Raw genomic sequence first — 25,816 nt, forward strand, 5'->3', positions numbered from 1 at the left:
CTGACTAATGCCATTAGGATAGCTCGACGGAGCATCTGTTGTTATATGTGGAGAATGATCCTGATCCCCGATAAGAAATGACTCCTCATAGTGGATTTCATGCAAACAACACTACTATTTGATTAAAAAAATAATAATTTTCTAACTTGTCTCCCTAATCCTAATGGCATTGATACAAACTAAATTCCTCTAACTGACATTTTTATTCAAACCTTTGCTGTCATCTACTGTTATGTTTTCAGTCCCTTTAACTAGTTTTAGTTTAGGGGGAACAAACAGGGTCATGTGATACTTTTTGTGAATTGTGAAACCACATAAACAGTTGCTGTGATCAATCAATCCAGTTTTTGTCAATCCATCTAATTGGAGTCAGTGGGATTCGTGGATATCCATCTTTTATGTTATAATTTATTTATATATATATCATGCTTAACATTTGAGTTTTGTTTTGTCTCTGGGTAAAATCCTATGCTCTGTATTGCTGTGTTTTTCTTATTATTTCTCAATGTCTTTCTTCCTCTCTGAGTGTGTTGCAATCAAGATTGTGTCCGTGGAGGTATGTGTGTGTGTGTGTGTGTGTGTGTGTGTGTGTGTGTGTGTGTGTGTGTGTGTGTGTGTGTGCGCGCGTGCATCTCCAATCTATTGTGTGTTGATTGTTAATTGATGTCCCCTGAGTGAGAGACAATATGTTCAATGCATATATCTCTCACGCTGATGAAGCTCTTAGTGACGCTCAGGTCAAAGGACACAAGTCTGCAAATTTTTGCAGAGTAAATCCGCCTGAAAGTTGTTAAAAGGCCGTCAGATACGAAAAACAACACTTGATTGCCTCAACAAAAAAATCTCTCCCTTTGACCCACATCGATCAGTCTCATTCTACGGTTGATGATTGTCTCCTGGAGGTTTGGGCTTTTGATGTTATCTGTGGAGATACAAATAGCCGCGGCCTGCAGGTCAAAGATGAACCGCAGGTGAAGGATCCGTATCATCCACCAGCCTCTATCGTGCCGTTCGACTGTCACGGTGGGAGTTACGCCACTAAAACGGTGAACGCGTTACATCGGTTAATAAGTCACAGCAGCTGACAATGCAATCACTTTCTAAAACCCCACCTGTGGGGTAGTAACTGAGGGAAGGGGCGGCATCCATTCCCTCTGAGCTTACGAGGAAGCCAGCGACAATATGGCGGCACCTAAAGGCTTGAGCGACCTTAATGTGTTTGGTCAGGGGGTGCAGCTGGGCGTGGTGCTTATATTCACAGGGTACGTTAGAGCAGTGTACTTTTAACCTTTAAAAAACCAAATTCACAAGTGCAAACACCTAAATTAGTCACGTTTCCTTTTATTGGAGGACTGGCATGATGCTCTGAACATTTTTTGTGTAAATTGAGTGACAGGTGACAGCTGACTGAATTCCCAACACGCTTGATAAGATGTAACTGTCCTATGAACTACTGAAGAGGCAACAGAGGACATTTGACGAAAAAACCCTCCCCAAAATACTGAAGACACAAGAAGAAACACTGCGGGAGACAGTTAAAGCAAACCGTGAAAAATAACGGCATTTAACATCATAGCTTCCCTGCTACTGACAAAGGGAGGCAGAATGTACCATTTGGTGTGTGTGTGGAACAGGTCAAATGTGAAACTCCCACAAGTGCAATAAATAACGAATGCGCTGACAGCATCATGTCATATATACAAGGCTGGTTTTATTTGTTCAGTGACATTGAGGTTTAGGAGAGGTGGGGCCGCAGAGGACTGCCGATGAGCAATGTGACATTCAGAACATATTTTGTAATAATTGATTACAAAATGTACACTATATACTTTTCCCTTTGACATTTTGAAAAATGATTTTGTATTTCCTCAATGTGTCCTGGTTTGAGTATAGGGCATAAAAACACACATCCAACAAAATCAAATACATTGATCACGAGGGGATTTGTATGTACCTTTAATGTAAAAAAGGTGTCGAAGTGCATAAAAAGCATCAACATAAACAAAAAAAGAACCAAAGGTCCAAGATTCCCAAAGCCCTAAACGAATGATCAATAACAAGCCTTACTCGTGTGGACACCTTCATCACTGGGCGCACGCTCTAAATCAGCGCGAGCGCTGCGCCACTCCGCCGGAGGTTCGCGCAAATTACGCATCTGTTTACCGTCGCCTCTTCGACCTGGGAGGGTGGCCCCGCCCACTGAGGCTGAGCCAGCCAATGAGCTCGCTGCGGCCCCGGAGGAGTGACCTGTGTATTAAAACTCCGGATCGCCTCTTTCGTCGTAGTGAGTCAGCTCGCCGTGCGCAAACGGGACCGTCGGAGGGCTGCGCTGTGTAGGCTGCGGACCGCATACGACCTGCGGCACTTGAAATCACGGCCGGCGGCTAGAGCTCCGACGCCATCCGCACGCGGATCCAATGAGGAAAACGGGATAGTCTGACGGGTACCCGCGGTCGGGATATTTCCCAACAACCTCCTCCTCCTCCTCCTCTTCTCATTACTGGCCATCGCGGACTCTACGGGCGCAAAGAGCGGCAGCGATGCGGCGGGTCTGCTGTTGAGTCCTTTCCCTCGCTTATTGCTGTCGGCTTTTTTTTGTTTTTGTTTTTTTGTTACCTGAAAGGGAGACACACAATAAACCCACAATGAAGCTCAAGCCGAACCAGACCAGGACGTACGACGGCGAGGGCTTCAAGAAACGAGCAGCGTGCCTGTGCTTCAAGAACGAACGCGAGGAAGAGGTGAGAGATTCCGCAGAAACTGAACCGAATGATCGATATCCAACGATTGTGTGTGTGTGTGTGTGTGTGTGTGTGTGTGTGTGAGAGAGACTGCGTGGCCTAGTCGTGCCCCGACTGCACCCAGTCATTCAAACAGCACAGAAGGGGTTGAGACCACAATCGGAAAATGTATATTTGATATTATGCAGGGGTTTGGGCGAATTCTCCTGCTTCTAGGCGGAGGATGCGTTAACGTTGTTTTATTATCTTTGTGTCACAATGCCACTATTTTGGTTTGTGTTTCCGTGCTGCTGCTGTTGATGCGCCTTGGGCCATCCAGTTTAGGCTAGTTTGCGAAGCGCGTTTCGAAAGGGGGGGAAACGCTGCTCTCAAAAAAGCTGCTGCGATTCATAACAAACCACAGCGGTGACTGATTTCAAAATAAAACACCCGACCAAATACTTCCGAACCAAACGTTACTCATGTTCAAAGCAACGCTCTTGTTTTGAAGACTGGTTTACTCAACTTCCGCTTAGCTTGTTCTTAACTTGGAGTGGCTAACGCGAAGGTGTCCTGGCGCTCTGTTGCACGTCCCTCCCTTTTCATTTTTAGGGATTTTAGGGTGTGTGTGAGGGGGGGGGAGACGCAAACGAGAGCCTCGAGTCTATTATGAATTAACTATATATCACAACATATACGTCACTTCACGGTGTTGAGCATCCCGACGGGGCGGGTCTGGTACTGACCATTCACGATCACGCTGCATCGCACCGGCCTCAAGCTGCGTAGCATCTATGTGGATGAGGATTTAAAGGGCCCTCCCTATGTAAATAATGCATAGGGGGTTGCAGTCATGTGCTGTTGTTTTGTGTCTCAAAGACCTTTCAAAACACGTATGGTGTGATATCGTCACTATTTTTTTTTTTATTTGAGCGAAGTCAACAGTGACCGCATATTTGGTAAATCGTAGCAGTACAATAACAAGATAAGTAGAATCACCTTTTTTTTAAATATAACGGGTTATTCTAAGTATATATTAAAATAAATGACTCCTTCGAGTTAAGCTGTCAACTATGCACGTGACTAGAATCTCACCTGTGTCCAAATACCTATGTTTTCCGTGGCTAATTCTCTCACGTCTATATTTAGCCTCCTTTTTTGAGTTTTGCTTAAACAAACTGTTTACATATATACAGTCAAAACAGCCCAAGCTGGTGTCCCTGGACTGGCACAGAGAGCTCTGCCTAAGCCCTCCGGTGTTTGGCCCTATGACACACACACACACACACACTCGGATGGCTGGTTACATGTGTAGCTGTTATGTCATCCTTATTTTGGAGTTTTACGTACGGGATGCAGGTTTTCTAAAATTAAAGTTTGCTGTTAACAACCTGTACCTGTAAGTTTGGGTGTCAACGATTTCTACATTCCGGTTCGAAGGAGCTTTGAGATACAAAGGCCTGTGTCATCAAACGCATGCCTTTTATGCACACACAATCAGTTCGTAGACACGGGAGACTCCGCCACGGGGAAATAAGAGCCGTACATTCTGTTGAACTGTCGTTTCGGCGAAAAGGTGCGAGCTGAGGCCCGAGGGCGAGGTTCTGTGGAGTCGCAATTAAACCTTCGACAGGGGAAAACAGGAACCTCAGTGCAGAGGGAAGCCAGTGATGACTAAGGCACCTGGCTGAGTTTACGACACGTGAGTTGCTTGGCACTGTGAGCTAAGAGAGACTTTTTTTTTTTTATTCTATCTTCGGTCGGTTGCTGAAACACGTTGTTAAATAACTAGAAGTCACTCATCCGGAACTCAACGTTATGATTTTAGAAGCATTTCACACCCAGATGTTCAGATTGGATGTTGCGATGCACACGGTTAAAGCCACACGTGTGTGTGTGGGTGTGTTTTCGGGGAATTCAACGTGTTCCTTTTAACAACAGACTGTGTGATTAAATAGAAAAACCTGACTCTGAAACGGCTAATCATTTCTGATCTATATAGGGACTGTTTTTCTGACCTGCCACATTACTTTAAAACGCTCCAGAGGGGACCCGTACAGTAGTCGCAGGCAGACAATGTTCGCAGCGAACAGGTGGACGCGCTGAAATATTTAGCAGCATAACAGCCGAAACTGAGCTAAAAAAAGAGCGACCGTCTGATACTAATTGTTCATATCAAGGTTAACTGCCGTTCAAGTCTTTTGGTGTGTTTTCGTGATTCAGGAGCAACCTCCGCTGGGACACACTGTGCTGAGGCCTCAATAAAACACGCATTTATATAATGCCACGAGTTCATGCATAATTCCGAGTAAGAAGGGAGAATCGTTTTTAAGTCACCACCATGTTTATGAATTCATGACCCAGAGGCTTATTGAAGATACCGCATCGCATTGTAAACAATGTCATCCTGTGAGCTGGAGGGGGGGGGTGTAGGTGTTCAGTTCCTCTGAAAAAAACGATTGTTTTTGCGGGAGATGTCGGCTGTTATAGTAGCTCGCCGCGCTTCTGCTCGCCGTCTCAGACTTCCCACCATTCCCTCGTACCGTCTCCCTGGCATTCGGTGCCTTCTTTATTGGACAGCTACGATGGGTGGGGGGGGGAGGAGGTGTTAATGTCCTCCAGAATATCCCTGCCTGCTGTCCCTTCTTGAGGCCTGCCGGAGGGGCTTCCTGTCGTAATGCTTCTGGTGTCTCCGAATATCATATCAAATTAAGAATGACTGATCTTCTTATTTAAATCAGTTACGTGGCTACACAACGGATTAGCGAGTGGGGCATTTGTCTGTAGTGTTTATCGTTTTACCCGTGAGAGATTTACCGGTTGTCACCTGAGGATTAGCTCCCCCCTCACTGGCGGCCCCTGAGTTGCAGAACCGACACATGTTACCGGGAAACACTGCCGTGTTCCCTCTGGGGGTTTTGTCTCCTGAGCGCCCCTCTCTCCAAACACAAGTGCGTGTTTGCGGGGGCGGTTTGACCCTTCGGCCTTTCTTTTACGAGCGTGTGAGTTATTTTGTTCACCAAATTAACTTTGGCCTTTTGTAGTCTGCGCCATTTTTTTTTTTTTGGGGGGGGTCAGAGCATGAATTTCTTCTTTAACATTGACTCCAAATCACTGGAAACCGGGTCCTGTGAGCACAACAGGTTAAGACGGCGGTAGCTTGGAGAGTAGTTACCAAGTGAGCAGATTAGTCTAAACACGTATCTGAAATGTAACTCGTCCAGTTGTCTCGGTGCTCGCTGACTGTATTCGGCTCGGATGCACACGTGAAGAAACAAATTACACGCAGTTCGTAATATGTCGGTCCGGCGCGCTACATTCCTATATCCATCAAAATAACACTCGCTGTGTTCCGAGGATGGAAAAGTATCCTCTTTGTCCGAGCCGTCCCATTACCTCCCCGGCTATTGTTTTGTAAACACCTCACACTTTTCGACTTGGGACCAGTCGACACCCTTGATCTCCATTCACTCACACACGAGGCAGCAGGTCGGTTTCACACACGCCCCGAAACACAAAGGCCGCCATGACGCTGAAGTAGCCCAACCCGCATGGAAGCACACCCCCCCTCCCCCCCATTAATGGCCTGAATGGAAACAAGACTTCCAGCAGGCGACATTTCCGTTCAACGAGGGGTGAAAATAAGCCCTTGCTGCATATGACAACATGTACCTCGAAAAAGCCTGCTGTTGTATTTGTGTAAGCGCCCTTTCCTCCCGCGTCAGCGCGCTTGTTGGCGCGCGCGCGCCGTCGCGCTCGACATGGATAGCCACCCCACTGCCCCCCTTTTTGTCCCCGATGACACAGCATGGGTGGAAGCAGGTGTCTGGCTCGGGCGAATGTGAGAAAGATGGCCGCCCGCAGTGCTTGCTCGCTCTCTGTGTCGAAGCCCCGAACCTTCGCTGTCTATTGGGGTTCGGGGCCCCCCGGGCCTCAGTGGAGCATCGGAATGCATTGGAGAACGTAAGGGGAGATACGTCCAAACACTGAGATAGGATTAAGTGACAGGCTGCGTCTTCAGGCAGATTACTGTATATGGTGATCTGCATGTCAACATATGTTGCACAAGCTGCTTAACACGCCTTTCTCTCTTCAATGCATGTGTATTTACCCTCCCTGATTCAGTTGCGTGTTTATAAAATGACCACAAGGTGTAAGACGTAGAACATGCGGTTAAATGAACCACTGAAGGCTCTGCACCCAAATCCGCTGTTGGAGTCGCGATCATCCTGCTGTGCTTTTAATTACTAATAAGCAAATGGCTTAAAGCAAATGTTCTAATGTTTACAGCAGGTGTGCTCGAGACTTGTTGTGGTCGATATATATGGATACCGGTAGAGAATGCAGACATGGACACATCTGATCTGTACATATCTGTGCACAGTGCAAGTTTAGTGTTATTCAAGCCCTGCTAGTCGCTTAGGGAAGCACTCGGTGATGCAGAGTGGCTCATGCTGGTTTAACATGCATTGTTTGCCGGGCTCAATGTGTGTTGGAACCGGCCTCAACACAGGCGCCCGCTCCCCCCCCCCCCCCCCCCCAAATGCCTCCCTTTTGTCCTAATTAGAATAGGCTACCTTTTTTTTACCGAAATAATACATCTGGTGATGTTTTCCAGTCAAAGTGACGTAAAGTACCGTGTTTAAATGTGTTTTTATATTTCATCAATTCCACACAGAAGACCATGAACACCATGTCAGGGTTGAATATTTCAAGCTACGAGGGCTGTGGTGGATTCTGGATCCCGTCTACAGCAACAGAGAATAAATAGCAGCGGCTGAAACCAATCGTCTGCCGCCTGTCTTTGAGGCCCAAATCTAAGGGGTCAAGGGTCACGTCGAGCTCACTTTCAGGCATCCTCATGTGACTGCTTACCCGCGTCCGAAGGAACGAACGCGCCACATGATTCATGAAGCGCTTCCTTCTGTTTACAGGTGCTGCTGGTCAGCAGCAGTCGGCACCCGGAGCAGTGGATCGTCCCCGGAGGGGGGATGGAGCCCGAGGAGGAGCCGTGTGGCGCCGCAGTGCGAGAGGTGTTTGAGGAGGTGAACCAAACGTTTTCTTTTTGCGATGTAGGAGAAGTGCTTTTTGTCGTGTAACAGGTGATCAAAGCAGCAACGCCGTGTCTCGGTTTCTGTTCAAGTTGAGAATTACTTAACAAATTCCCGGGGCAGTGTTTCCTATTATGGCCCATTTCAGATGACATGCTGAGGACTTAGGAAGTATTTTTTTTACATTTATATTTTTTTATTAGAAATCTTCCAACGCCATCCAATTCAGGTTAAAAAATTCAAATAAACTAAAAAAGCAGAAGCGGAGGTGCGCGGGTCAAACGGCTTCGGCCGAGACGCGGCGTCAGTAGCTGGGTGAGCCAGGCGTGTGCTGGTTTTCCAGAGCCCCCCTCTGGTAGAGAACCCCGTGTCCCCGGCTACGTCAGCGGGCTAAACTCGGATCCTCGTTGGATTCCTGCGCCTCCGAGGACCCCGGCGGCCCGACGCGCTGGACACATCAGTGCGACAGTGACACTTGTGAAGTATGCTGAGGGGGAAGGACAGATGTCATCTGTCCTGGCGGTCATTTGATATCTGTGAATTACTAAAGTAACTTTAACTGTTAAGAAACAGACATAATTACATTTCCGGAGTGATATTCTCTCAGGATTTGAGCCAGTTCTTATGACTACCATAACAACCAAGGATTGATAATCATTCCTATTATTAGAACTACTAAAAGGCCTCAAATAGTGGAGACGGATATGGTTGCATCTTTAAGAGTCTTTCAAAAGTCATATTGAAGCAGCTGTGAGGTCAAAGAGGGCAAAACTGAGCGCGGCACCGGGATTTATTCTCTAGCTCAGTTTTTCGTTTCAGTAATTTTTCCCTCAAGCGTTTTCTAAATCACAACGAAACCTGGGCGGTTACAGCGGAGCTCAGTACGCAGAGTGCTGTTAAACATTGATGTGTAGCACACAATACTCATTGTCTCGCCACATAATGTAGTTGGTTGTTTGGCTACTGCTTTCCCAATGTTTCCACCCTCTAATTCACGAGTGAACACAGGGTACTCCAGACCTAAAGAAGTGTCCTTTGCCGTCTTTGTGCCACACGCTGGAGCCAGTCGGGACAAAAACAAATATTTTAAATCATTTTCTCCATTTATTCTTTAGGCCGGTGTGAAGGGCAAGCTAGGACGTCTGCTCGGCGTGTTCGAGGTAAGCTTACGCGGCTTCGTCTTACTTTCGCTTTCTTATCCCTACGCGAGTAGCTTTTTGCTTTTGTTTGTTGCACGAAATGTACAATTGCGAGTGGTATGTTTTCGTTTTGGACCCGTGTTTACCAGAGAAACATATATGTTCACACATGTTTTGTTTTTTTATATGATCATTAAGTATTCAGTTTGCTTCCCTTGCGATCCCTCAAGCAAAACCAAGACCGGAAGCACCGGACGTACGTGTACGTGTTGACCGTCACCGAAACCCTGGAGGCCTGGGAGGACTCCGTCAACATCGGTACGGTTTCCCCTTCAGCTTCCCCACTAATGTCCGCGGCGTTGCGTCTTTGCCCTTGGACTACCTTTTACATGACGTGTAAGAGAGCAACATGTTGAAGCTCATGACTTCCATGAGTTGTACTGCGTGCGTCGCTAGAGGAGATCGCCTCGATGCAACGAATGAGGAACCCGTGGAGGAGGATGAACGCGTCCGTTGAAAATGAATCATTTTGAAGTTCTGGCTCTCTAATAAGCACCCAGCTTCCTTTTTTTTTTTTTTTAACCCTTGCCTTGCGCTCTGTTCCCCCCTGCAGGCCGTAAGAGGGAGTGGTTCACCGTGGACGAGGCCATCAAAGTGCTGCAGAGTCACAAACCCGTCCACGCCGAGTACCTGCGGAGGCTCCAGCTCAGCTGCTCCCCGACCAACGGAAACTCCATCCTCCCGGGGCCGCCACCCAACGACAACTACCCCCATTACAGCGCCACCGCGACCTCGCCCTCGACGGGTAACGTGTTGGGTCCCTCCTGCAGATAGGACTGCAACTTTTTTTTTTTTTTTTTTTTTTAAACCACGTGGGCTGTCCAGCCGGGACGGTTTCACTGAAAGTCTGTACAGTCTTGCATGAATCTAATGACTTTTTTTTTCTCCAAGCTGCGGCTCTCTCGTATGTATCATCGCTAGTCTTAGCTACAGGAGAGACCAAAGCACATCGACAGAACTGTGTTGAGGACTCGATGTCTCTAACGTAAAGACTGAATATCTCAAGAACACTTTTTTTCCTTTTCGCTGGAAAATACTAGAGCGACAAGACGGAGCTTGAGGGAGGGTGAAGCCGCGCAGCCGGCTGGCGTGAACGACCTGGCGAAGGAATGCCTTACAGAATGTTGTTTTTTTCTCACTAATGGTCACGTTTTTTTATTTTATTTTTAGCAGATTGGAAGTGCTTTCAAGTCAATAAAAGAGTAATTGACACCAAAGCACATCCATGCGAGGAATGTTTCCAGACTTAATATTGTCTATCATCAAGCCAAGATTATAAAAAATCATACACACGTTGATCCCGGAGCATAGATATGTTTGAAAGTTCTCCTAGCTGGGATTTTCCTGACAAAATGTAATGTCCTCAATTATTTACATTTTGCGTCAACATAAGGTATCATACAATTAAGAGAATAGAACAAAAATGGAAAACATTGTTCCACAAATGGCTTGTGGTCGTAAATGCCAGGGTCAAAGGTCCAAGACGGGTTTATCTCCAGAAAAAGTAAAACTGTCAGCGAGTAGATACCTCAGTAAACACGTGGGGCGTGCTCGACATCCTTTGACCCGACAGGGAAACTGCACCGAGAAGCACAGGCGTTGCGTCTCCACTAACCTCGACCGATGACCTGAACTGTCGACTGTTGAAAGCCACATACCTTTTATGTTACAGTTTCCCACGTTTGTCACGGTGTAAATCCTTTTTTGCCTGAGTTACGGGGTGCTGCTACGGGGTCTGTTCAGTTCATCTAAACCGTGGAAATGAAATAAGAGGATTTTGATGAGTATAGTTATTGTTGACTGCCCTTTTTGAATTAAAGTTTGCATTTTTTTTTTATCATGTCTCATTTGGCAAAACCGACCACCAAATGACATCATTTTCATGTTTGATATGATTGCCCCCCGCCCCCCCCCCAGTAATAATTTGGATTCTGGATTAACCGTAGATATATATATATATTTTTTTGTTGATCCTTTAATGGTTAGGTCCATGAATTGTTAGAAATTGTTAAAAAGGCCCATTATAGCTTTTGCTTTAGTTTTAATATCAATAATTGATCATGATCCTTTGGTTACTGCCTAAACAGGTGGAGTTCTTGGTGCATCGTGGGTCATCCCCATCTTTTTCTCTCCATGTATCCCGCCTGCTTATCCGCTCAAATATTTTCACAACGTTTTTAAGGGCAAAAACAATCCCTAGGAAATATTCTAGATCAACGACATCTACGTGTAGAATATCGAGACAGAAATCCAAAGAAATCAAAGAGTTTTCTCTTAAGAAGCACCAACTCACTCCCCTGTCGACGGCTGAATGACGACTCAAAACCACACAGAGATTTGTAAATAGCTTTGAAAAGACATGTTAACATTAACATGTTTTTAACCCGAATGTACCTGTACAATTTCTCTTAATATTTTATATATTTTCTAACAATGTACAAATGGCAGGATAAAACCAACGTGTTGAAAACCCAGCGAGGACGGTGTGTACAGTATATTTGTATCGATGACCATGTGCCACGGTTTTAGGATATAAAGGTTGGTGTGAAATTGAGTGGTTGAATTAATGCATTCTAAATTCTGATCTGGTGAAATATATCTTTATGAGGACTGCATAGAAGTTAACTTTAGACCGGAAAAAAAAATATCAGAGACTGGAGACGGTTAAATATATTCTTTTCTTTTCTTTTTTTTTTACAAAATGTACATAGCATCTTGGTATTCAAACAATTACGGTAGAATAGTAATGATCAGGGGAATGTTTTGAAAGCTTTGGTAAGACATTGATGAAGTATTTCCATATGACAGACGGATGTTTTTTTTTAATTGTTTATTCAGCTGCAATGATCTCATACTGTTTAACATGGTTTTATTCAGTTCAATGCACCAATTCAGTTATAAACTTTCAGTCTATTGGCAATGTTAGAACTCCAACCACCTCAAGCCTTTGTGTGTGTGTGCGCGCGTATGTATCGTGGGTTGGCGAAAGTGAAGTACAATGTGCCAAATTGCAAAACGTATTAGTGTTCAGGTGGGAAAATCTGTGATGTTTTGTTAAACCTTCATCATTTTTAGCCAACTGCTTTGTGGAAAAAAAGAATAAGACTTTAAACAATGGAATTCCCTACATTGTCCAGGAACCACAGGGCTTCCATTTGTCACATAACCGAGCATGCAAGATTTCACTACAATCCAGAAAACATCATCAATTAAACATAAACCCATTCATCTTAATGTTTTGCAGCAGAAACGCCTCTTTCCTCCACTTCCCGGAGCCTCTGTTTGTCTGTGAACGCTCCTTTTAGGACTGAAGCATGAGGCTAAGGGTGATAGTCCCACAAATAACATGTATGTGCTCCATGTACAAAAAAAATGCGGGATGACACGAGTCCACCGCTTGATTGTCCGCTCAACACACATTGTAATGTCACATGGATGTATCCAGAGATTTGCTCAGAGCTGACTTAAGCTTTCTCACCGTTTTGTCATGGATATTATGCACAGAAAAAGGTTTATGGTGAAAGTGATTTCATGGCGTAGACTGGGGAGATTTGTTTTTGAGGTTGCATTAAAGGGGGAAAATCATATCGGAACTGTTGTTGAATCCTCATTGATTCATGTAATGGCAATATATTCAGGGATTTCCTGAAGTAGAAGCATAACTATGTTTAATTCAAGGAAAAGAAAATCTTGGCTGAGACAGTTTTCACAATATCAGATGACAACTTGACCCTTTAGAAGACTAAATCTGTATTTTTGTCCACAAATACAACAATCACACTGACACTAATTAACCCAGTTTAAATATGTAAAATAAGTTGACAAAATATGATGTGACACTAGCAGCGAATGTAATAGAAGTTGCTCCGTCGTCACTACAAAGTGAAAATGTAAAGGCCTTTGGCCAAATGAGAACACACTCCAGCATGCATGTCTGGCATTAACAGTTGGTCTTTGACGCTTTGCAGCTCCTTTCACGGGGAAAATCCACCTGGGAGGGAAGCACCTCACAACTCAGGCCAAATAGGGCGGGGCTGTGGTTCAGGGTGGAAAAGTGAATAAGCCGGCCAATTCTGACACCTGAGGTGCCAAATTCACAAGGGTGTGATGTAATCATTCAAACCCCACACCGTGCCCCTAAATATGAATTACATCAATATATTATATTGATACACAATGGCGTCAACGCGTTGTGTGCCTTGAACAAATAAGGTTACGCACTGAAGCACATGTGAAAGTGATATGCAAAATAAACAATACCATAGTTTAGTATAGTCACAAATGTAAAAAAAAAAACTACAATGTTGTATCAATACAAAGTTATTGGTTTATAACGACATTTTGCACCAGTCAAGCATTTTTTAGTCAGGCCCAAACTTAAATGGCACCAATTACATCAACGTATGATAGTAATAATATATTCCTTCTGAAATGCATTAAAGGAGCGGGGGGGAGTCAAATACGAAAAGAATCGACTAAAATGTTACAGCCGACACCAGCCAGCGGCGACACCTGACACCTCAGGTGCTTCGCCTGTAGCTCCGCCCCTCCGGGCTGCCAGCAAAGGCAGATCGACCCGCCTCACGCTCACAGGTACAACAAAGCAAAGCCGGTCACCGACCCAGAACCAGCACACCAACCCCCGAAGCGGCCCACCTGGACCCCCCTCCCCACCCCCTTGCTCCTCCTCGACGGACTATTCCTCTTCTATTTCGCGCGGTTCGTCCACAAAAATGGAAGAGCAGTTCTTTAAATCCGCGTTACCTGCGCAGGACTCGTCCGCGTTGGGCGACAGCAGCCTGGCTCTGCCGGCCGGGCCGAACCCGGCGCGGTCCCCCGCGGCGGAGAGCTCCGTGGACCGGACCCTGCGCGTCCACCGGCAGGTGCAGCTCACGCTGGCCCGGAGGGCGAGGAGGACCGAGTCGAGCGGTGAGCTCCGCTTCTCTGTGGCCGAGTTTCACACCGAGAAGCACGCAGGCGTTTTTGCACACGACACTATTGTTTGATAGATTTTTGTTGGCTGTGTGGTCTCTCTGCCCCCTGGGCTAAGTTATACTTAGTTATCTCAGTTTGAACTTGTAGACGTATAATTAAACCATATACCTTTACAGTACTGCGCACTTTCTTTGAACTAAACCCGTTGTTACTGGTTGAGTTGTGGGAAGATCGTTTTCTCCTACACACCTTTCGGATTGCTTTATTTAGTTCGATTATAACCAGCAATGTCTGAGAAGAGGGAAACTCTCCTGTATATTAGAGAAAATAACAAATAATGAATAATCTCACCTATCTATAGCTGATATATATCTATAGCTGCTCGTAACCTGTGATGCTTGTTATGTGTAGTTTATTGTATGCAGTTTATTACTGTTATAAGGTCATCTCTCTGATTTATTTTTTCTGTCTGTACCATGTAAAGTGCCAATGAGCTGTTAAACAGGTCAAATATTATCATCATCATTATTACATAGTGGGTCCTCCTCTCCACTTCAGTGGACCATGTGTGTGTAGCCAGCTGATCATTTTGTAATGCATTCCTCATAGTAGTCTGCTGGTGCAACAGGTTTCTGCAGTTTCATTCATACACTTGAAGGGTTTGTCACTGTGTTCTGTACTTCATGCATTATGTGTTGGCAGCCTTAATGAATATGTGGGCGGATCAGATCTTAAATTCAGCCAGTCATCAACAGAAAGCAATTCCCAAGACGGCATTGATTTTTGTTGCATCAAAGATGAGATGTATTAATAATAGTATTATATTAATAATAGATGTATTAAATGCCAACAAATTTATACAGGATTAAAATGTCTTGTTTTGTTAGCAAGATACATGGTTATCAAAAAACGAGCAGCAGTATCATGATAATAAAAAATAACAAGAATAAATAAAAAATAAAATAAACGAGTGCAAAGGCCACAGTAACTAAGTACCAAATAAATGTATGTATATGTACACGTACACATACCACAGTGGTTATTGCCATCTTTATTGCACATATAAAAAGTGTAATGTCCTGTGGTTCACTGGGTACACAGTTGGTTGTGCTTGTTAGTTAATTGTTTCATAACAACCAATACTACAGGTACGTGTTACATTTTATTGTCATGACTTATTTGTAGTTATTCTGGTATGCAATGTACACGGAGAAGATAATGTCTGGAAATAGCTTTAGAATATCTATTTTCTTTCAGATGCGTCTCCCGTCACCATGTCAGTCTTTCTCAATACTAATTAGTGATTTTGGTTCTTTAGTATACAAGCACAGAGTACTGTACTTTTGTAGCTCAGACTAGGACTCATTCCTCTGATCTGACAAAGTGTTGACAAGCGTTTAGGTAATTACAGTGTGAAACCGTGCACTTCAATAGAACCTCTTAACTTGTTTCAGGTAGTCTCGGTTTACAGAAAAGCATTGCAAAGAGCTTTGATGCCTCCGATGGACTTCTACCAAACACGAAGGTACCTTACTCATGCCTGCACACACACACACACACACACACACACACACACACACACACACACACACACACACACACACACACACACACACACACACACACACAAACCAGTTAGTGGCATTTATCATCTCTTCAATGTGTCGGTACAAACAATCTTATTGTTGTGTTCCCATGGTAAAACTCTTAATTACATAAAGTCAGTTCCAATGGCTACTTTACACATTTAAGATGCTCTCTTTGAATTTTCAGCAAAACGGCACGGACGTATTCTGTTATTTGAATGTAGTCAAATGTTTTGCTCCTGCTTTATATTCAGAGCCTGCAGGCCGGTTTAGATGAATCACTGTGTTCTTACATTTACCTTGACGTTATAGTTGGTGACTTTTAAACAGTATCAGCTCAAGGTGTTCGGAGCCTTGAAACTGACAAGATAAAATAAATGGAGTTATTGTTTATTTGCCAACTGATTACTGGTCAGGGTTATTTTTTCCCTCCTAATCACTACTCGTGGATTAGGTACAGTATGTCCTTTATAAATTGATGAAAAAAATATATAAAAGTTTTGTATTTTAGCTGAGGGAGGTTAAAGAAAAATAAAATATATTTATTAAATATTTCTTCCTTCTTTTTAGAACAATATTTGTAATGTATTTAGTCACCTTCACGAGTTGTTGTAGAAGGTTTTCAATGAACCTTCATAAGGATCATAAGGAAGCTTTGCTCAGTGAACTAGATAGAAACACTAACTAACTACTTTTCTTTTCACAGATGAACGGAATGGGCCTCACCAACCGCTCTCTCTCAAGCAACAACGTGCGGGGGCCGTCGAGGAGGGTGGAAGTGTCTCCCCCACCGAGCCCCGAGTTGCACCACACGCGCTTCAACCACAGCACCCCCCGCCACGGGACGTACACCCACCCAGGGCGCGCTCGATCACACGGGCCCAGCGGCGCGCCGGACTACTCGCTCGGTTCCCATTCATTTCGCCGCTACGCCTTCTCGGAGGCCCCCTGTGGCACGCGGCGGCTGGCATCCACAGCTGCCAACGGGACCCTCCACCGGAGGTTACTCAGACAGGCCGCAGCGCAGCAGCCGGTGACGGCGAACGCGGCGTTTCAGCAGAGCGTCGGTTGCGGCTCCCGCCGGAGTCCCGCTGGAGTCGTGACCGGAGCGATCTCGCCCGAGGAGGCCTGGTTGGTTTGGGTCAGGAGGGAGGGGCTCCGCAGGATGAACTCGTACCCGCCTTCGGCCACCAGCGTGGAGGTGGACGTGGGCAGGCAGATGGAAGTGGAAGTCCCCATTCAGCGGATTCATTGTCGGGATGTCACGCCGCTGTAAGCTTGTGTGTTTGTTTTGTGTTAACTTAAATCACCTGACACAAATCCCCACGCTGGCCTGATGTGTGAGGGGACATTTTAGAACGGAGCGTTTTTCCATTCATAGCCGTCTGCTCACACAGGCAGTCAGAGAACAAGCCTGCGGAGATGACGCTGGAGAGGGCCGTGAACCTGCTGACCCAGGATGACGAGGACACGCTGATCTCTGCAGCCAGCAACATACAGAGTCACTGTCTCAAGAGTACTGATGCCAAAAAGATGGTGTGGTGTTTACTCGTATGCATGGTATCATTTTTACAGTGATTGAAAATGGATTTTGCTGGTGGCTGTATACGTAAAATACGACTTTGCTTTTGCTTGTCCACCCGTTAGACACATTGAATAGGCTAATACATCCAGAGGGAGGTTTAATCAATAACTAACGAATCGATTTGGAAGTGATTTGGGCCTTTGATTTGCTGATGAATGTCTTTGATCCAACACATAGCTGAGTATGAATGTTTCTGATGACGCCTGTGGATGTGGAGACGGATCTGTCAGTCATTGATGAACCTCTTCCTCGCAGGTGTACTACCTCCGTGGGATTGGGAAGCTCCTGCAGCTGTTGGACAGCGACAATGAGGTGGTGCAGTGTGCGGCCGCCGGGGCGCTACGCAATGTTGTTTACCAGAGCAGCGAAAACAAGATGGAAGTGAAGGAAAATGATGGCCTGGCCAGAATTTTGCTTCCGCTCAAGAGCAGCCGTAATTTGGAGACCAGACGAGAACTAACTGGTGCGTTTGTTTTTTTCCACCGGCTTTATTTTTCTTACTTGGAACAGAAGGATACTGGCAGTCAGACATTTAAGATCTGACCGTGGGAGTACATTTCAACTAACATTTTGGGATGAATTTCTTTGCCTTTTTGTAAAGCATTTTTCCATCTCGCTCCTAGGTCTTTTGTGGAACCTCTCGTCTCATGACCTTTTGAAGGAGTGTCTCTCCAGAGAAGCCTTATTGGTTCTCACCCAGTCAGTTCTGGTACCCAGTTCGGGCATTTCTGAGGGTGAAAACCCAAAAGACGAGCTCCTTGCCGATGCTGATGCTTTCCACAATGCCACCGGCTGCCTGCGGTAGGCTCCCATTGTTGTCTGTGAAAGTAGACACTCAGCTCGCTTCGGCAGTGTGGATTTAATAAATAAGTAAAGTGACACCGCCACTGGTGTCAGTTACACAGCTCATAAGAAATGAATTACACAATGTGAGGATTTCTACAAAACACATTGTTATCATGCTTTTTCATAAGTGAGGACCAGATGCTAATGAGGTGATGCTGACGTAACATGAACATTTTAATCAAGTATAATGTTTGGCGTCGTAGCCTGCTAGCATTAGCTTGATAGCACAAATTTAAATAACCAATAGTTTTTTTTCATTAAATGATGAGCATGCTGCAGCGCAATAGAAAAAGTGATTACAATACATCAACGTGTGCATCTGAATGAAAACTGATGCTGTTGCTTTCTCGTGAAGCATAATCACCAAAACAAACAAATCACAATACTATTAAAATACATAATCTTTTTTATGACATAGTGTTGAATCAAAATGTATCTGCTGTGGTCTAAGAATAAGATGTTCAGATCATGTCTCTGTTTACCAAGCCGGAGATATCAGACGCACTTCTCCCCTGGCGACCGCAATCCGGTCAAAAACGCCTGAATTATTCATCCTTGCTGCTTATCGAGTTCCAGCAAGCTCGTTCTCAAACCTTTTGAGGTCCTCGTGGATGAGAACAATGATGAATTCCTCTTCAATTTACATTTCACCATCAAACAAAAGACCTATTGTGTGGAGGCGGAACGTTAATTGTTGTATTTTCTGAAGTTGGATTACGTGAAAACAAAGTCCTTCATTTCCAAAAGTGATTCTATTGACTTTTTACATCTGGGTGTTTGACCGAAGGGGACTTCATTTGTTTCACAATAATGTTGGAATTCGGTATCTGATTGAAACACACAAATCGACATACCTAGATTCTTCTGACTGTTTTGGTTTCCAGAAATCTGAGCTCTGCTGGTCCAGACGGCAGGAAAGCAATGAGGGAGTGTGAGAACCTAATTGACTCCCTGGTCTACTACATCCGCGGCGCCGTAGCTGACCACAAAAGCGATGACAAGGTGAAACGAAAATGTTCATCTTCTTATAATATTGTATTTTGTGACGCACACTGGTCCCGCACTACTTTCTATTCTGCAGTGCATATCGAGTTATTAACACAAATCTCGTTGCTTCTCACTGGATTAGAGAAATCCAAACATAATTAATAAACGAAACTCGGATCCAACTTGCAAAGCAAAACTGCTTGAACTATTACTCCCAATCCAGTTTCACTCCGTTGTATCCATGCGATTAAACAGATCGCCGTACTGTATTTAATTAGATATGTGTCTATATCTCCTCTGAAGTCCACAGAGAACTGCGTCTGCATCCTCCACAACCTGTCCTATCAGATCGAGGCCGAGCTTCCTGAGAGGTACACCTTACATCTTCGAGAATCTCCACAAAACTTGGCTCCCGAGCAGAAGGCCGTTGGCTGCTTTGCTTATCGCAGTGCCAAGATCACAGAGGTAATCCCACCGGACGTTTGTTTTTTAGGTTACTATATTTGACGCAAATATTCTGTGAAGACCGCTGCAGGTCATCACAGGTCATTGGCAGTCCGCTGCATATTGGCTGCCTCTTGTTGATGAGAAATCACCTGCAGCTCATCAACTGTTTCTCTGCAGCATTTCGATCGAACGTGCCCCCTGCTGGAGGAGAAGGCCAACCCCCGAGGCATCGAGTGGCTGTGGAGCGCCATCGCTATCCGCATGTACTTGTCGCTGATGGCCCGCAGCGTGCGTCACCACACCCAGGAGGCTGCCGTCGGGGCCCTGCAGAATATCACAGCAGGGAACGGAGCGGTGAGATGGGGCGGAGGAACACCTTCAATTTTATTCTGTGAAGAGAAACAAAGATGTATGCAACAACAATGAGACCTGACACCCTCTATTCACTGTTGAAATGTTAGTGGGGCAACACCTGTCCTACTAATTAAGTAAACAATATACTGCATTTAATTGGTCTGGGGATTACACGTCATTGGGACAAAGGAATCAAACTACAGTGATCATTTCATCAATAAATTATGGAGGAATTCAAATGAAACCCTCCAAAACTTGGCTAAAGTTAAGTAACTTATATTAAGGGCACAATAAGTGTTTCTGTAGAAATTATTTCAAGGATTCACAGGTCAAAAAAAATCAAATTGTGGTAAAATAGTTTGTTGCCCTGTTTACTCCAAAAATGGTTCATTGGCAACATAAATCAATTGTTATTATGAATACCTTTTAGTAACAGCCTGTATTACTCACATATGATGATGTGTTTTTCTGTGGCCTGGCAGGTGACTGAAGCCATAGCATTTACTATTGTTCAACGGGAAAATGGTCTTCAGCATGTCAGGAAGGTGTTTGAGGAGGGAGAGAGTAATGTGAAGAGGACCTGCATCTCTCTAATAAGAAACCTCTCGCGCTACCAGGAACTGCACCTGGACATTGGTAACTGTTTCCATTACATACTTTGAGTTTTTAAACATTAACCCCATTATTTTCCCCAACCAAGAATTGGGTTAATTATCCATTCGGACCCCGAGCCGCACCTTCTAATTCTGCAAACCTTCTTTATGTGTTTCCTTCTCCTGAAGTGAAGCAGGTGTTGCCAGAGGTGGTCGGGATGCTTCCCAACGACGACACCGGCACCGACCTGCCTACCGAGGTGACGACTTCTCTCTGTCAAATCCTGATCAACCTCAGTCAGGGTGACACGCAGAAAGTCAGGGCCATCATCAACCAGGGAGCCCTCCAAAAGATCATCAACATTAGCAGCAAGGATAAAGGGTCGGTCGGCGCTCACCTCAGCACTCGTCATCAAGAGCTCTTTTATTCCACCGAATTTCATTTCCTGTTTGATTATTATCTCTGCGTGAATGAGTCACAACAAATGTATGAGTGCCGCCTCCTATGCTCATTCAGGAGCAGGAGCATTCACTTTCTTTTGAACTTTTAATGTTCTAGCTATGGACCAACCAGAGCGGGTCAGGCTGCATGCATCCTGCTGCACATCATGTGGAAACACAGTGATCTCCGCGTCGCCTACAAGAAGGTGTGTACCCACTATGTCCATGCAGCACATCACGGCATATCAAACTCAACACAAACATCGCTCCATTCATCATTTTTGACATTACATTGTAAGGACGCTTGCAGGAAACAGTCTATTATTTATTAGGAAAACGAATGAGTCTACTGTCATTTAAGCCTGTTGTTGCCACAGTGCAGTTTTGTATACCACCACTGGGGGGCGCTAATGTGAAATAAACACACACATGTATTGGACTTACAATCCTCTGCAATATGAAATACAACATGTAGTGTCCATAATCCACATTTTGTTTCTCAAAAGGGAGGCTACAGGAAAGCGGATTTCATCAATGCCAGGACAACAAAGGCTGTGAACTCCAGATGAGGCTGAGCCGAAAATCTATAACTAACTCAAGCAGCACTTGTTTACGATAAGAGGTCCCCTGACATGGCTTTAAAGTTGTACAACAGCAAGATGTTCAAGAAACGGATGACCGAACATACCTGCTTAAACAATACATTTATTTTGTTTGGTTGGCACTCAGACACAGCACTTGACCACTGCCTTCATGCCCCGTTATTGGAAAAATTGACAAATGAATGTAGAAACATTTCCTGAAAATGCAACGTTTGCTCTAAATCTTCATGATTGTGTAGTTTGTTTACTGTAGCAGCTGAGAATGCTATTGTGTCCGTGTTTTTTATTTTATTTTAGCCTTTTAGTAATTCAGTAACCAGAATTTAAGAATATAATCAAATATTCACATTAATCTGGAAAGATGACAATGAAATTAACATCCTAATTTATGTAAAAACCAATTACATGTGTAAGGAATAAATGTTCTTTTTTTAATTGAATAATGTCCTACTGTAACACCAATCAACAAGCTGACTTTTTATCAGATTTTGATTCTTGAGATGAATAAATTGCTCAGAATGAATCGTATTATTGACTATCTTCTGGTGAACCTAATTCAGTAGAAAAGCTCTGCCAAAAAGAAGTAGAAAAATGCTTGATTATTATTAAAAATATTATCGTAAATTTGTATAATAAATCACTCTTAACTTTATAATGAGTCCAGAAAAAAAGTCTGTGGGAAGGCTTTATTTGATGACAGTATTGCAAAGTCTATTAATATACTGAAAATACCCCTAGATGCTAAACGGTCGAAAAAAGAAATGTGAACATGGAATGTGAAAATGTGGCCTTATTTATAAAATACTAATATTATACTTAGTTCAAAGATCATTTATATTTTCTGACCTTTCACTTTGAAAAACTTGACTTGCAGTGCACGGACAGGACGAAAAGCGAATAGCGTGGAAGATGAGGACTGTCCAAGTGGATGAGGCTGTGACCTCCGATGACATTAAACCCGCCGTCCGGCCCGTCTCTGTGACTTTGAGGCCCCGGAGACGCAGTTACCTTCCAGGGACCTGCCAAGAGCTGCACTGCGGTAAAGAGGAAGGAGTGGGTGGGGGTGGGGGGGAGTATTGAGGGAGGCTGGATAACAATCAACCAGGCTCATAAAGGCCAGGGCAGAGGTGTGCACAGGAATGAAACAATGACACATTGACAGAAATGTATCATGAAATACCGGCGAGGGGCTGTTAATATGGCCTGCAGAGGGCAGTGGTGTAACATCAACGCCACTGCTCAGGATCAGTTCTGATTCATTAAAGAGTCTCCAAGTGATGCTTTGTTACCACATTTATTTCTCATATTCATAAAGTCTTCATCCCACGTGTTTCAAAGCGGGTTTCCCCCCCTGATTAGAACCCTAAGCCTTTCTATTTTAAGGACTAAAATCGTCTCTTTCTTCTTTCTCAATCATAATCTCTAATTTCCCCACTTTGTAAACTGCGTTGGTGATCAGGTCGATTTTCAAGGTTTGGTTTTAGCGAGAGGAGAGAAAAAAGCTGTGAAGAAGCTAATTCCTTTTCACAATAGCCTACTTGTCTCTTTACGCTGTATGTTGCTCTCGGGATTGGTCAATTTTTCTGTTTCACAAGGACTGCCTTGTTCTCTTTTACGGGAATTAAACAGAGGACCAAACTCGAATAAAAATCAACAAATAAATGGACATTATCCCTCGAAGGTGCCTAAGATAGCAGCTTGTATCAGCCAGTGTGTGAGGGAATAACCTCCCCGAAGCCCAAAGACCAACATGGAAATATTATATGTCCAAAACACAAAAATAACCCACATATAGCAGGTGTCAAGACACACAGGATTGGGTTCGTTTTGCTCAAGAGTGGAGAGAAAGAGAGACCAGACCACATGATGAGGAAACATCTTTATTAAACCGAGTTCAGAGACAACGAAAGCATTCTTTGACGGGACCAGCAGTGGAAAAAACAGTTCTCCTTTTTCTTCTCTTTACACTGACACAATTGTCTGCATGTCAGCACTCAAATTGCTTTCCACTGACACAATCACTCAAGAACATTTGGGATCCCAAAATGAGGTGATTTGATTATATTTCTTTGTAACCGGACACAGCATGTGTGCTTTTACCCCCTCTGATCTTCCCGGAATGTCTGGTATGAAGTACCACCCTGCAATGTCACAAAGTCAGACACAGCACGCCGCGGCGTTTTAGGTCAGGACCAGACGGTTTTAAGCACAGACCCCACTAAAACTCCAGAAGAACCGCAGACGCGGCTGCTGCAATGAACTCTGGGGGAAACCGCGTTAACTGTTGTCTGAAGTTGAAAGAATATTGGAACTTTACTTTGTTTTTGAGTTCTTTGTAATACATTAACAAAGACAAAAACAAAGAATAGAACGCATACCACAATATTAAGTAAGTAGATGCCATTGTAGTTTTAGAAAACAGACCCTCACTAACGAGCTCGGCCGTGGGCCTGCGTGCTCGTTAGGCGGCATCGCCTTCAGCTTAGCGGCGTTTATAAAAAGCCTCAGTCTGCCGGAGCACACGGTCCAACAACACATGAGTGTTGTACACGTTGATTGCACCCATTTTTATTTATTTTTATTTTCAATTTTTGGCTCAGAAATATATTTTTGCAGCTTGGGTGTCAAACCAAGCGCCTCTTTCTTTTTTGGCTCAGCACCGTCTCTTTGGAGAAGCCTCCCTAAAGCTGTTGTCTTGTCTTTTTGTCTGTGTTTGAGTTGATTTCTCTCCCGGGGAGCAGCAGAGGGCTTTGTCACAGCACGGCCAATTAAAAAACACTGATAACAGGCCTCGTATGAAAGTGGGACGAAGAGGTTACGCAATAGATCGGGGGAGGAGGGTTGAGAGATCATAAATGAGCCATTTTCCACCCAAACATTTTCCGACTAAAATGTTTTCTTTGTATTACAAGATGACTCTTCAGAGAAGCTGCTCGAGAACATTCTCTTGCATGTGATCAACTCCACTGACAATTTCAAGTAACCAGACAACAGACTTGTGTTGCAATGTTAGAAAATGCTGGTTCTTAACGCTGTTTAAAAAGTTCTTTACTACAAACACAAATGAGGACCAAATACTAACATTGCTGGTGTTAAGAGACGCTTCCATCGAAGAAAAACGGTTTCCTTGAGTCTTTAGCTAGACCCCAATTTAATGTACACCATGTCCCTTCCCTTATTTTCTGACTGATGCAGATGTGAAATACTACACGAGTAAAATATGTCGGCCTCAGGTGTCAAATAGAGGAGAGAAGATCAAGGAGACCCAAAGTGTTGTTGTGGTTCTGTACCCTAAACTTAACGTTGCCCATGAACCTAAATGGCTTTATTGCCCAGACCGAACTACATTGTTGTTTTAACTGCCCCCCTCCACAAAAACAGTGGTTTTGTTTCACAAACACAACTTCAGTTCTGGAAGACGTTGTATAGCGACTCTGAAAAAGAAACCCATGACAATTTGTGTCTCTGTACTCAAAACCAATTGACTGAAGACAACTGGAGACAGTTTCACATTTTGCAGTGAGAAATGATATGATTACAGTAGGCTTTTACGCCTCATTTCAAACGGCTCAAACTTTACAGATTTGATTTGGTGCCACAAAACCTCCACTAGTGTAATAAAACTGAGCTTGATTTTGTGGTGCGGCCAGTTTTAATTCAGTAACGGATAAATCTCCACTTTAAGTACTGAACATTATAACGAGGTTTGAGGAGCAGGTGCTGCTGTGGACAAACACAGGTGTTTTCACATGTCCTGGCAGATTAAATCTCTGCTCCGCTTCATGCTTGGTGGAGCAAGGAAGGAAGGAAGGAAGGTCTAAGGAGATACAGTGACTAACACCTGTAAAGGGACCTCAATGACTTTGGTTTCCTTCTGTCTGAAGTGCAATGTTTTAGGCATGAAATGCTATATCTTTCTGTGATGAAAAAAACATAACAGCCTTTGCTTTTAAACCTTGACTGTGACACTATAGCTGGGGCCTGTCAATAGTGGCCATTCGTTTTAAAGACGGGGCTTTAAATCCTCACCGCTTTTGTCAAACGTTGTCACCACTGCACGCAAGAAAATCAAGATGCTTGGGACTCATGTTTTCTAAACAGCAGCACCATATGTTGCAGGATTTAATTGCAGTTTGGTTCTTATCTGATGTATAGGCCGACCAAACTGGAGGAATTTAGTGCTTTTATAACTAAAGCCTGCTCTGGAGAGAACCATATTGTGGGTTTTATCAAATGTATGGCTCATGTAAAGGCATCAGAGGTGGCTTAATTGAGCGTCAAAGAACAGATTAAACACTAGATGCAGCAAGCGTTGAGCAAAAAAATAAATAAAAAATGTCCCGCGCAATATGCAACCTGTCATATCTGCATGGAAATTTATGGTATTCTGAAAAGCTTAAGGTCAAGCGTGATTTTTCTTGATCAGCAAAACAGACTGCTGTCATGATTCATGCCGTGAGACATAAAGAC

At 44.1% G+C, this 25,816-nt stretch overlaps 2 protein-coding genes across 5 annotated transcripts; both read left to right on the top strand.

Moving 5' to 3' along the window:
- Window positions 1–1,699: 1,699 nt before the first annotated feature.
- Window positions 1,700–12,563, top strand: nudt4b (nudix (nucleoside diphosphate linked moiety X)-type motif 4b). Its single transcript, XM_040174317.2, has 5 exons — window positions 1,700–2,741; window positions 7,655–7,765; window positions 8,887–8,931; window positions 9,141–9,228; window positions 9,524–12,563. Exons 1-5 carry the CDS (start codon window positions 2,646–2,648, stop codon window positions 9,742–9,744), a joined length of 561 nt encoding a protein of 186 aa, XP_040030251.1. The 5' UTR covers window positions 1,700–2,645; the 3' UTR covers window positions 9,745–12,563.
- An 852-nt stretch (window positions 12,564–13,415) lies between these two features.
- On the top strand, window positions 13,416–21,869 carry pkp2 (plakophilin 2). Of its 4 annotated transcripts, none has more exons than XM_040174315.2 (13): window positions 13,473–13,899; window positions 15,360–15,430; window positions 16,198–16,763; window positions 16,889–17,027; window positions 17,332–17,539; window positions 17,700–17,877; window positions 18,807–18,924; window positions 19,213–19,374; window positions 19,534–19,710; window positions 20,193–20,346; window positions 20,493–20,685; window positions 20,863–20,950; window positions 21,251–21,869. In XM_040174315.2, exons 1-13 carry the CDS (start codon window positions 13,704–13,706, stop codon window positions 21,311–21,313), a joined length of 2,313 nt encoding a protein of 770 aa, XP_040030249.2. In that variant the 5' UTR covers window positions 13,473–13,703; the 3' UTR covers window positions 21,314–21,869. The 4 variants fall into 4 exon arrangements, 1 of the variants encoding a protein (XP_040030249.2); XR_005712007.2 differs by having other exon boundaries at window positions 13,541–13,899; window positions 20,498–20,685; XR_013467502.1 differs by having other exon boundaries at window positions 13,541–13,899; window positions 20,501–20,685.
- The last annotated feature ends 3,947 nt before the right edge of the window (window positions 21,870–25,816 follow it).

This window comes from Gasterosteus aculeatus, chromosome 4, assembly GCF_964276395.1.
Source record: "Gasterosteus aculeatus chromosome 4, fGasAcu3.hap1.1, whole genome shotgun sequence".
In the NCBI taxonomy this organism is placed as follows: Eukaryota; Metazoa; Chordata; class Actinopteri; order Perciformes; family Gasterosteidae; genus Gasterosteus; species Gasterosteus aculeatus.

Excerpts from the sequence above, each read along its gene's own strand:
- nudt4b (XM_040174317.2), top strand. The coding sequence starts at position 2,646 with ATGAAGCTCAAGCCGAACCAGACCAGGACGTACGACGGCGAGGGCTTC. Across the intron at positions 2,742-7,654 it reads AGAACGAACGCGAGGAAGAG|GTGCTGCTGGTCAGCAGCAG; the intron begins GTGAGAGATTCC and ends TTCTGTTTACAG. Across the intron at positions 9,229-9,523 it reads GGAGGACTCCGTCAACATCG|GCCGTAAGAGGGAGTGGTTC; the intron begins GTACGGTTTCCC and ends TCCCCCCTGCAG.
- pkp2 (XM_040174315.2), top strand. The coding sequence starts at position 13,704 with ATGGAAGAGCAGTTCTTTAAATCCGCGTTACCTGCGCAGGACTCGTCC. Across the intron at positions 13,900-15,359 it reads GAGGAGGACCGAGTCGAGCG|GTAGTCTCGGTTTACAGAAA; the intron begins GTGAGCTCCGCT and ends AACTTGTTTCAG. Across the intron at positions 18,925-19,212 it reads ACCACAAAAGCGATGACAAG|TCCACAGAGAACTGCGTCTG; the intron begins GTGAAACGAAAA and ends TCTCCTCTGAAG.